The sequence below is a fragment of the Corticium candelabrum genome, chromosome 3 (genome assembly GCF_963422355.1).
Source record: "Corticium candelabrum chromosome 3, ooCorCand1.1, whole genome shotgun sequence".
Taxonomy (NCBI): Eukaryota; Metazoa; Porifera; class Homoscleromorpha; order Homosclerophorida; family Plakinidae; genus Corticium; species Corticium candelabrum.
The window spans coordinates 4,103,886-4,116,872 of record NC_085087.1 but is presented as its reverse complement, the minus strand read 5'-3'; the positions used below and the strand labels follow the sequence as shown (position 1 = coordinate 4,116,872).

Here is a 12,987-nt window from a genome sequence, read left to right as displayed (position 1 = left end):
GCTGTAGTTATGTCGATGTTGTGTTTGTAGCTGCTCCTACTATCACTAGCTCTTCCGCTTCTCCAGTCAACCTTACTTATAATATGAGTGTAAATCTAACATGTAATGCAAGACAATATCCTGACAAGCCACGTGTAGAGTGGACAAATTCATCTGGATCAGCTATTGCACATTCTGACGACTTTACTGTTAGTAATGACGGTGCTCATGTACTTCGCTCAACAATTAGCGTGAATCGTGTTGGACATTACATGTGTTCGATTCCTAATACACAGGAGAACAAGCAGATAGAAGTGATTGCTCGTGTGTCTATATTATCTACTACACAAGATGCTAATCTTGGTGGAGATGGTACAAAGCTACTTGTTTGTGAGGCAAGAGCTTACCCGAATTATCCAAGCATAACATGGATAGTAGGGATTGGATCATCTATTTCACAAAGACATGCTGATGTTAGTAATGATCTATCGGATGGAAGTTATTCTCAGCAATCATCAATCACAGTAAGAACAACAGGAAATTTTACTTGTCGTGCTGAAGCTTTAGGTGAGCGTCAAGAGAGGATCATCTCTGTTGCACCAGCTGCAGGTAACGGAGTAGCAGCAGCAATTTGAGCTGAGTGGTAGGTAGCGTTTGTGTTTAGTCATTATGACAACTGCACCATCTCAAAAGTCAACGGCCACTACCGACAGGGATGTTACGAGAGGACTTCCAGTAACCATTTTTCCTTCAATGTCATTACCCCCAGAGACAAAGGAGGATACAATATTTGGTTTTGACAAGAAACTATATGACTGGCTAATTATTGCAGGCATAGGTGTCCTTTCTCTTATTATCATAATAATCATCATTTGTGTTTGTTATCGTTGTATCTGCCGTGCTCAAGGTAGTGAGTTCTTACAATTCTTTTAACTGATATCTTATGGGTTTTTTGTTGTTGTAGATAAAACAGATGGTTCAGATGTTCAGCTAAAGGATAGAAGGTAAGAGCCTGAAAATACTGCAGTATGTGATTATTATGGATATGGTATTTGCAATTGCTTGCAATGTGTGAGTGCTTAAAAATTTTAGTTAAACTAATTAAAACAACATGTAAAATGTCAAGGAAGATTGGTAATCAGTAATAATTGGAATTAGTTAAATGTGAGTTTAAAGTGAAGTGCAGGTTTCTACAATTGACATGTTTATGTATCTGACAGTGTAGAAAATAATGGTAGGACATAGGACAATGTCCGACTAAATGTGTTGTTTGTCCGACCAAATACTGCACTAGTGTTGGAGGTGTTTGGACAAAATATCCATCGTTACACATGATAGTGTAAACCTTGTCTGTTAGCACATGATGGTCTTTCCAATGGTGTAACTGTTAATTTCATGAATTGGTTGCCTCTTAGCATGCTTTATCCAGAGAAAACCTTCGCTGCATTTAACGCCATTTCTCCCTTGGAAGTTGGTTATCAAAAATTACATGCAATGGTTGCAGAAGGGGAGGCACTTAATTAGAGATGTAACACCATACAATAATGTCATACCAAGGCTCAGTCTGCCCGAGCCAAAATAATTCCCTATTTTCCACACTATAATCAAGACATCAGTGTTTGTGTTTACTTGGTGAGTTACAGTTCTGTACATTGTTTTTCTTTCTTTCCTTGTAACAAAGCGTGTTGTGCAGTCAGTTAATTTGTGATCTTTGTCGTAAGTAAGTTAGTGTCATGCTGTTGTCTCTGGACAGTGACCAAGTGCAGAGGCGGCAGAAGCTGTTGCAGATTGAGGGGCCAAAGGCAAGGTATAGATGGGCGTTGCCCATTTCCTATACGTGGGTGTGGTTAAAGAATTAAATAATAATTAACTAGTATTCAAAACAGCAGACATACACTAATACCTCGGTTATCCGGGCAACTCGGGACCGGGCGCTGTTTGTAACTGGGAAATATCCATATCTCAAAGGTCAAAAACCACACTGATAGAACGTCATCCAAGAGAGGAAACTGTCATCCACGTACAACACACCGCCGCGTGGCGACAGCCGGGTCCTCTGCACCGAACACGTAGCAACTGATATTTTCCCAATCTTTCCGAATGTCTCCAACAGTTGACTTCTGCTGTTCAAAAATCTCAGCTACTTGACGTTGAGACTTCCATTTTTCGATTTTTCTTATGATTTCTATCTTATTCTCAAGTGTAAGGACAGACCGCCTCCCCTTACTGGTCGCCATTTTTGTGGATGCAAAATTGCGCATGCGCATTCATGTAAAAACCTTTTCACACGTGATCACTGGGACTGCCCTGTAGATCGAGGTGCCTGGAATTTCGAGGGCCTGATAAAGTAGGTATTAGTGTATAGCATAATTGAAGACATTTTTCTTATTCTAATGGCAAGTTTTCATAGTGATTTATTTCTTACAAATCATAAAATTACATAACAGTGCGGCAAGAGTATTATGCACATCAAACAGGACTTAGTGTACTATTTTGAATGGCAGTGACATATCACATCAACACCCAAAGCACAGACGATTCCCATAGTGAACATGATTATTAATGAAGACAGAACATTTATGAATGGCAACCACAGCGACCTACAAGTATCACACTACCAAAGCTCAAAGTTGTTTCTGAAGAGCAAATATTCTCACTTCCAGTCTCTCATTGACTGCTGCAGTAGAGTCTATTACAGGTGCTTCTGTGCCTTTCACAGATTTTGCCTCGAAACCAATATAAGTATTTCTGCTTACTTTCTGCAGACCTTCAAGAAACAATTAGGGAAGATGTCAACTAAGTGATAATTGTAAGGCATACCTCCTTATTCAGCTCTCCATTAGATTATGATTCTAAATTTCTCATTTTAGAGTTACGTCTGTTTAGTTATTGACTGTTGAACATGGAAGAAGTGTTTTTAACATGATTTTATTGAGCAATGAAAGTGCAAAACATTTTCTATTCTAAATGATAATTTATTACAATATAGGAGAGCCATTGCCCCTCTTTGCCCTCTTTTCCTTCCTTGCCTCTTCTGCCCCTCCTTGCCTCTTCTACCCCTCCTTGCCCCTCCTACCCCTCCTTACCCCTCCTTGTCCATCCACTTGAAATACTGGAGGGAAAATGCCCTTTCTGCCTCCCAGTTCCGTCATTGGAGTGAGTATGAGAAACAAAACTAGCTAGTGAACTTGAAAATATGTGACTATAGCTGTTTGGCAAAGTGATAGATGACAGGTTACGTCTTGTACCAGCATGATACTTAGTTGAATAATGAAATCTTAAGACAGTTTTCTGACATAGTAGAATGCACTTTTCAGAAGGAAAAGAGATCAGGACTAGCTGCAGTTGAGTCTTGTTTCATGAAACATATACAGTGATTAGGTATTGTGTTGTTAGTCAAGGATATTACGTAGATATTGCTACAAATAGCTGGTTCCACATGACGGCAATTGTAGGTTTGAACTTACAGATGAAGAGTGCCTGTGCTGTCTCGCTGTACTTCCAATTGGAAGCTTAAGACTACTGCCAAGGGCTCTATGTTGTCTCTCTTTAGGATACTGCATTAAGTTTTGTGTACACACTTTGGAATCAGTTATAAAGGAGGTTTGAAGTACAGGGAATAGTAAGATAAATATTACAACATGAGGAAAGACATTGATTACTGCTACAAGTGAATAGTTAATTAATTAAAGTAATAATTGTTAAGCTATATGCACTGGTGTCAAGTTAAGGTAATAGTGGTGTGAGTCATGTTGCCAATATTATTTTGTTTTACTGACAGACATTTAATTTATTAGTCACATCGTTTTAAGTGAGTTTTCTACCATATTGTCAATTTGTGATTCAAATGTTTAGACGTCTTGACGATGGAACACATTTCTATGGATCTGAAGGAAGTGGCTTGGCTGAACAATACGATGATGTCACAGATACTAATGGATTTGTCGGTCCCTCCATGACTTCATTCAGACCAAAACAGAAACCTAATGAGTATGAATCTGGTGGAGCTGGCTATGAAGCAGTTGGAGGAGCACCTCTCACAAAAGCTATGAAAAAGGCTATAGATCAGAAAGGCGGTAGCGGTTATACTAACTTGCCCAACACTGAAGATGAATCTTACCCTGTGTCAGATGGACGCAAGTCATCAGTGGGGAAACGTTCAGGATCTATCAAACAGCCTGAATCAAATCTTGTACTAGACAACCCAGGATCCGAACCGACTCAGGCATACGCTGCAATAGATATGTCAAAGAAGAAGCGACACCAGCAGAGCAGTGAGCCGACTGATGCTTATGCTGTCGTTGATATGGGGAGAAAGACGTCTCGAATGAGGCACGACGAGGTTAACAATAGTTACGAGCCTGTTGAGAGAGGCAGGAAGAGCTCAAGACATCAGTCTCATGGACGGCAACAGTATGATGATCCTCAGCAGAGTGGTATTCCAATGACCAGAGGATCGATGAAAGCACAGAGATCGGTAAATTTGATTTCTGGTGGTGCATTGAATTGTTTGTGTTTGGTGTGTGTGTGTGTGTGTGTGTGTGTGTGTGTGTGTGTGTGTGTGTGTTTGTTTGTTTGTTTGTGAGTGTGTGCATGGAACAAAAAGCACGTGCTAAAACACGTGGAGCGAACGAAAGGAGAGGACTGGGTATGAGTCTAATATGTAGCGACTCTGATGTTTTATGGTTTAATTAATAGTTAAGTAGAATTATTTGTTGTTTAATTTATCAAATTGTAGTTATTGCTTTCTCTATCCTCGATTCGACTACATAATAACTTCTCATATGTTGGTGTGGTTAGGAGACAAAACTGCTTGATGGCATGTGTCATAAATTTTTGTGGAGTGAAATAGCTGCTAGGATCACTTGCATGCCAGTGCACAGATTTAGTGTGCAGTGAACTGTTGTGAAAGGTGCATACACACTCATTGTTTATGTGCACCTGTGTGTGCATTCATAAACTTTATCCATGCGTTTCTCGTTTCATTGTAAGATTGTTTGCCATTGATGGCAAGCAAATGTTTAGTCTTGTCTATGCAGTGTGTGATATGGAAATGGTGGAATGCAATAAGCAATGCTACAGATAATGTGGATTGTAAGTAGATCTTTATTACATTTGGATATCATGACAATATTGCCTGTCTTGCACCCATTTCTGGTTCATTTGCAACAGGAAAGAGATCGAAGAAAACAATGAAGTTTTTACGAGAAGCTATCTCAACATGGAAAAATGTTAAAAGTTGTGAACAAAAACTTTAAGACGACGGTGACAGTTGTTATTGGTTTTCTAGAAACATCAAATACAAGTAGCAAACTGACATGGTTGATGAGAACATAATTCATATGTCTTGCATACAGATTGTTAAAAAATGAAAAATATAATATAAAAGTAGAAATGACTACTAATAAAATAAATGGTAAATAATAAAAAAAAATTGAAAATAAATAGTAAAACAATAAAAATAAAAATGTGAAAGTAAGATTGTTTGTAGAACAGGGTGGATATATAATTAATAGGATTTCTGTTCTGCTTTGATTTGGCACAAGTCTAAGTCAGTCGTCATTGTTTCCATTGATATTATATGTTTGTTGTACACGTACTGATGTTTGGTGAACTTTTTTATTTTTTTGAGATTTTATGCCTTACCCGTATGGCAAAACCATGCATTTCCAATTGGAGGTCTAATGGTCATGATGGAATTTGACAAGACTTGCATGGTGTTGATAGTAATTGTATACTAAAGCTTCTGTAAGTCTCAACAATAGATAAACAAACACCATGTTTTGTAGTTTTTGATCTAGTTAATCACGGGTGTTTCAGCTCTGTGCTTTGCTTGATTTCAGGGAGAGATTCAATACACCGATGTGGACTTTACTGGCAACGATCCTGCTGCTGCTGGCTATCGTCGTCCCCCAGGTGACCCAATAGATTACTCATCTGTCATGATTCCACAGCAAAAAGTCATCGAAGCTGAACTCTAAGTTCATCGGCAGGTGCAGTCATATAACTAAACTTGCTTTTGGTATGGTAGCGGTAGTATAACAGGAGCTTGCATTTTTTACTATTTTTAGCCGATAAGCTCGATTGCAGCTATGTCCCAGAGTAGTATATTTGATGGGACGCGTGTTTTGATTGTTTGTGAGTGTATGCACATTAGATGTAATGTTTTTCTTGTTAGCTTAATTAGCACATTTGGAATTATGGTAAATGTTTATGGCGTAAACATGGATATGGTATGACGTCATGATCATGACGCTTTGATTGATAATAGTATGTGGGTAGTATGTTTGTTTCAATTAAATTTTTGGTTGAAAGTTTGATGAATTATAATCAAAGCTGTTTTGTCTGCTTATGCGAGTGTGCATGCATGCTACAAACTAGTCTGTTGACATAACAACATAAAATAACTCTCCGGTCACCTGATAATTAGAATTATTGTATTACTTTTGGAAGTACCAGTATTTTATTATGTCACCTGGCCTTGAGGGGACTGCCCTTCAGTTACCCAAGTACAGAGAATAGGTGAGTGAGATTGTAGAAAAGAGCATGCAGTACAACTCACACAACACACACACACACACACACACACACACACACACACACACACACACACACACACACACACACACCACACCACACACACACACCACACACACACACACACACACACACACACACACACACACACACACACACACCATCCGTCTATGTTCTACCTTCACTTGAGTAAGCGGTGCAGACTGCATTGTTTGGTTACTTCTGTAATTGGTAGACTCTATTGCCTCCATGATTCTGTTTGGATTTTGATAGTAGAACTGCATATGGTTTCTATAACCATATTGTTTAATTAAAGTTTGATGGCAGTGACAACAAGAGAGGATCTCTTGGCTGCTGCTCCATGTTTCTGTCGATGATTAACAAGATCTGCCTTGTTTTGTGTTGTAAAGGTGCAACCAGTTGGGATGCCCTGTAGTTCGGTCTGATCTGATAATTGCTTTGTCTCCTTTTCTTCCTCTTTTCTATTTTCATCCTTCTAACTTGAGTTGAAAGTTTTCTTTTGTGATTTTACAAATCAATTGGTTGCAGATCTGCAAGATGATCAGTCCTATGAGTCTGTTGTTGCTGACGTTTAGCCATCTATCAGGGATGTTTCCAGGGCCACCACGAGGAGGAGTCAGCCCCAGCCCCACACACAAACAAACAAACAAACAAACAAACACACAGACAGTCAGACTGGTAGGAAGAGATGGCTCTACACAAAGCTAGTGGTAATGTAGTTATGTACCATGTCATTTTGTGATGAATTGTATTTTACCATAAATTGAAATCTGTAATTGCACAGTTTTCGCTGGATAATAAATATCTCGTTGAACTCAGTATTACTGCCATCAATCCAATTAATTAATTTAACCGGTTCCACACGTCACGTGTTTAGCGCACGCGCAAGTCCTCCTAAACCAACCTGTCGGTTTTTCCTGTTGGGACCGTGGCATACCATGACGATTGCGGAAAGTCAATCCAAGCGGAGCAGAGGCAAGTTAGAAGAGCTACGCCTCTAGGAGCATCATTGGCACCTACAACGTTCGGTTAGTCTCTTCATCAATGTACTACGACTGACACTGTTCGCCTGATGAAGCTGCATAGCGAAACGTCGCGACACAATCAGTCAGTATCGATTCTATTCAGTTTATTCACATTATACTATATCATTTACAACCACTGAGCACTGTCTCTCCGTCTCCATTCTACCGACATGTCTGCCTCCCAACCAACCCTCCGCACCAAGAGACCAACCCGACAACATGAACACAACGCACTCCCAACACGTCCCTCCACTTCTCAACCGCCTCACGCACCAAAGAAGACTCCTCCCGCCATCACCAGAACATCGACCGTCGACAACATCCAACCACCTCCGACCGACACCTCGCCGTCGATCTTCGCGAGTACATTCGATATCCTGCCCGCACCATCTAACAACACAGAAACACGCCAACGAACTGCCGAACATGACGAAGAGAACGACTTACCGCCACCGACAAACGTCGCCACGCCACAAACTGAACGGGTAATCCCCGCAGTCCAGACAGTGAGAATTGGGAGACAATCCTCAGAGACACCGAATCAAAACTAATGTTACTGTCAATACAACATCTGGAAGACACAAAGACACAACTGGAAAGAGAAATCACAGACTCACAACAACAACTAGACAGCATCTCTAACGGCCTCGACACACAACAACAGACGGAACAACTAAAACAACAACAAAAAGACAATGCAGAATACATCGACCAACTACAAAACGAATTGAACCAGCGACGATACAAAAAACTCAGATACCTCAACAGAACAACCGGGAACAGAACGACCACCAGAGGCACATACGACACGAGACACAGACAACACCCCAACCACGAGCCCCGACACCACACACACGACAACAACAGACCTCCAGCACTCATGTCCCTGCGCATCCCCGACCAACACCATCGACCCGACACACAAGAACAACATCACCAACAACACGACCAACAACCGGACAACCACCAGAGACACCAACAACAACAATATGAGCAACAACAACCACAACAACAACAACACAGACTAGTACAACAACAACAACACTACCAACACCACCAATACCGTCAATACCAACCGCAACAATACAACAGCCATTACCAATATCAACCGAGACAACACCACGATCCCGCCCACAATGACGTTAAACAACAAATTCAACACATCGCACAGACCCTACACTTCCTGCAACAATCCATCCAACCACTACTCGAACAGCATCATTTTTTATAGACGACACGCCCCACAGCACACACGACATCACAGCACACGTACCCCACGAGTGGCAGCTCCTCACTGGCGACACCGGCACAGTCCGACGCCCCACCGACAACCTAACCATACGATGAGGAGCCCACGATCACTGCACAATCCCTACGACATAAACAAAAATCAACAAACACAAGAACGAGAACGATACGAATCAACCAACACTCACAGACCCGGAAGAACACACAGGAGAAATATGGCAGCCAAGAAGAAGTACATAGTCAATAGATCGACACACCATCTCACAGATGACGAGATCACCGTCCTGAGCCTCGGCCTGACATTCGTCCTGTCGACTACATACCAGAGAAAGAACATAATTATCAAAGACTTCGAGAGATATGAGAGAAACATGAGACTAAAAGAATACTTCAGAACCAACGACCGACAACAACACAAATTCAAAATCAAGAGCGACTGGTGAAAGACTGTCTACTTCTATTATCCGACAAGAAGACATACGAAGAGACAAGAGACGACCGTCGATGGGAGACCTATGTCACAGTCCAAGATCTCTCATTCGACGCATACGCAAATCATGTCGTCGACAGAGACACTCACAGATACCTCCTACAACAATTCGAAACGATCAAGACGGCAGAATTCTACGGACTGAGAAAAATCCACAAGAACCCTGCGACACTACGACCCATTATCGCCGGACACAGCAGCCCGACTGCGAGACTGAGCAGAGCGCTCGATCACTACCTGCAAGCTATTGTCACCACTTCGAAATCCTACGTAAGAGACTCAAAGCAGTTCATTCAAATTCTAGACAGAACGACTCTCCCAAGAGACGTCCTACTAATTGCAGCAGACGTCACCAGTCTATACACTAGCATCCCTCAACAAGAAGGGATCGACACAGTGTGTCGAGCTATGGACAGACACTACAACGACAGCTGGCTAACAGCGTTCACGAGAGAGGGTCTTCGCCTCATATTAACAGAGAATCACTTCCGATTCACTGACAAGTCATACAGACAAATACACGGCACGGCCATGGGGACACCAGTCGCCCCGTCATTCGCTAACATATTCATGACCGACCTTGAGACGACCTTCATGGCGAACGAGACCACCACACCGACTCACTGGTTCCGCTACATCGACGACATCTTCATGACCTGGACACAAGACCGCACGACATTAGACTCGTTTATGAGCAGACTGAATAATCAACACTGCGACATCGAATTCACCTGGACAGTCAGCGACACAGAGACGACATTCCTCGACATCGATCTATACAAAGGCGAACGATTTCAAGAAGACGGAACCCTGGACACAAAGACACATTCTAAAGATACCAACACATTCCAATACCTACACAACACAAGTCACCACCCAGCGACCACCAAAAAAAGTGTCTGTCAACAGCGAACTCATTCGATTCGTAAGAAACACGTCCGACAGAGACAACTACGAGCAACAGAGAACAGACCACCTCCGACACCTGGCACAACGGGGCTATAAACACCATCAATTAGAGAACTGGACGAGAAACATCAATCATGACAACAGACGGGAATATCTGAGAGATACCAACAGAAACACCTCGCCATGGAGACCGGTCTTCTCAACATCATTGCAGCCAGGATCGCACCGAATCAAAGACGTAATCAAAAAACACTGGGAGATCACAGAGAACAACACCACACTCAACGACCTCTTCCCGACCAGACCGATAGTAGCGTACAGAAGAGGGAAAAACCTGGGACAGTCACTGACGAGATCAAAAGTGAGAACAACAAATGAAGAAAACGAGAACGAGAACAGAGACATCGACACCCTCATGCAAGCATGCATGACAAGCCAACCGTAAGTATGACGCTGTAACATAATTAAAACTAGCAAATAAGACTCAATACAGATTAGTTAGTAGTTCACTATAGACTGTTATCCGACTGACTCTAGTCGCCTGAAGAAGCTACTCACAGCGAAACGTCGCGACACAACGAGTCGGTATCGTTTCTATTCAGTTTATTCACATTATACTATATCATTTACAACCACTGAGCACTGTCTCTCCGTCTCCATTCTATCGACATGTCTGCCTCCCAACCAACCCTCCGCACCAAGAGACCAACCCGACAACAGGAACACAACGCACTCCCCGCCACTTCTCAACCGCCTCATGCACCAAAGAAGACACCTCCCGCCATCACGAGAACGTCAACGATCGACAACAACCAATTACTTCCAACCGACACCTCGCCGTCGATCTTCGCGAGTACATTCGATATCCTGCCCGCACCATCTAACAACACAGAAACACGCCAACGAACTGCCGAACATGACGAAGAGAACGACTTACCGCCACCGACAAACGTCGCCACGCCACAAACTGAACGGGTAATCCCCGCAGTCCAGACAGACGAGCGAGGCGAGGCCACACCTACAGACCCTAACACCATACAACGGAAACTACACCAAAAGAAAATCATTCTAACAAAGACGAACCACCACATCGAATTCTTGACTAAATGCAGCGACCAACAAACAACACCAACAGGACTACAAATACGCAAACTCCCTAACATCACTCAAATGACTGACACCTTTATAGAGAATTGGGAGACAATCCTCAGAGACACTGAATCAAAACTAATGTTACTTTCAATACAACATCTAGAAGACACAAAGACACAACTGGAAAGAGAAATCACAGACTTACAACAAGAACTAGACAGCATCTCCCACGACCTCGACACACAACAACAGACGAACCACCAAGAACAACAACAAAACAACACAGAATACATCCACCAACTACAAAACGAATTGAACCAGAGACGATCCAAAAAACTGAACTACCTTAACAGAACAACCCGAAACAGAACGACCACCAGAGGCACCTACGACACGAGACGAAGACAACACCCCAACCACGTGCCCCAACACCAGACACATGACAACAACAGACCTCCAGCACTCATGTCCTTACGCATCCCCGACCAACATCAACGACCCGAGACACAAGAACAACATCACCAACAACACGACCAACAACCGGATAACCACCAGAGACACCACCAACAACAATATGAACAACAACACAGACCAGAACAACAACAACACTACCAACATTACTCGAGAAACAACCACCAATACCATCAATACCAACAAGAACAATACAATCGCCATTATCAATATCAACCGAGACAACACCACGACCCCGCCCACAATGACGTCAAACAACAAATTCAAAACATCGCACAGACCCTACACTTCCTGCAACAATCACTCCAACCACTACTCGAACATCATTTTTTATAGACGACACGCCCCCACAGCACCCCGTACCCCACGAGTGGCAGCTCCTCACTGGCGACACCGGCACAGTCCGACGCCCCACCAACAACCTAACCATACGATGAGGAACCCACGATCACTGCACAATCCCTACAATATAAACAAAAATCAACAAATACAAGAACGAAAACGATACCAACCAACACACACAAACCTGGGAGAACACATAGAAGAAACATGGCAGCCAAGAAGAAGTGCATAATCAACAGATCGACGCACCATCTCACAGACGATGAAATCACCATCCTGAGCCTCGGACTAACATTCGTTCCATCAACTACATACCACAGAAAAAACACAATCATCAATGACTTCGATAGATATGAGAGAACCATGAGACTGAAAGAATACTTTAGAACTAACGACCAACAACAACACAAATTTAGAATCAAGAGCGACTGGACACCCCCGACAGACCATGACAACAAAATCCCTGATCTTGACCGATACCTAGAACTAACGAGACGAGACCTACAATTAATACCGAGATGACACACCACCGATAACCTAACACCAGAATTGAGACAGACTCTCAAACAACTACAGCAGAGAGAAGAGATCATCATCAAAAGAGCGGACAAAGGATCATATACCGTAATTGAAGATAAGAAGACATACATTAGAGACTGTGCAGATCTATTATCTGACAAGACTTATGAAGAGACTAAAGATGACCATCGATGGGAAACCTACCATACAATTCAACAACTTTCATTCGACGCATACGCGAACCGAGTCATCGACAGAAACACACACAAATTCCTCCTACAACAATTCGACACAATCAAGACAGCAGAATTTTACGGACTAAGAAAAATCCACAAGACACCGACAACACTACGA

At 42.4% G+C, this 12,987-nt stretch overlaps 1 protein-coding gene and 1 long non-coding RNA gene across 5 annotated transcripts; one reads left to right on the top strand and one right to left on the bottom strand.

Moving 5' to 3' along the window:
* Nucleotides 1-723: 723 nt before the first annotated feature.
* LOC134176776 (uncharacterized) lies at nt 724-6,314 on the top strand. Its single transcript, XM_062643436.1, has 4 exons — nt 724-886; nt 944-983; nt 3,835-4,456; nt 5,823-6,314. Exons 1-4 carry the CDS (start codon nt 733-735, stop codon nt 5,958-5,960), a joined length of 954 nt encoding a protein of 317 aa, XP_062499420.1. The 5' UTR covers nt 724-732; the 3' UTR covers nt 5,961-6,314.
* A 1,150-nt stretch (nt 6,315-7,464) lies between these two features.
* On the bottom strand, nt 7,465-11,883 carry LOC134176813 (uncharacterized). Of its 4 annotated transcripts, none has more exons than XR_009969365.1 (6): nt 10,387-11,883; nt 10,032-10,299; nt 9,880-9,956; nt 8,999-9,125; nt 8,836-8,934; nt 7,465-8,133 (listed from the first exon to the last, which is right to left on the bottom strand). It is a non-coding gene; the product is annotated as an uncharacterized LOC134176813 (long non-coding RNA). The 4 variants fall into 4 exon arrangements; XR_009969366.1 differs by having other exon boundaries at nt 10,032-10,323; nt 10,387-10,406; XR_009969363.1 differs by having other exon boundaries at nt 7,469-8,133; nt 10,032-11,883.
* Between the last annotated feature and the right edge of the window lie 1,104 nt (nt 11,884-12,987).

What these genes read in the sequence shown, in the direction of transcription:
- LOC134176776 (XM_062643436.1), top strand. Translation starts at nt 733, where the DNA reads ATGTCATTACCCCCAGAGACAAAGGAGGATACAATATTTGGTTTTGAC. An exon ending in TTGTATCTGCCGTGCTCAAG is followed by an intron (nt 887 to 943) that starts GTAGTGAGTTCT and finishes TTGTTGTTGTAG; the next exon opens with ATAAAACAGATGGTTCAGAT. An exon ending in CGATGAAAGCACAGAGATCG is followed by an intron (nt 4,457 to 5,822) that starts GTAAATTTGATT and finishes GCTTGATTTCAG; the next exon opens with GGAGAGATTCAATACACCGA.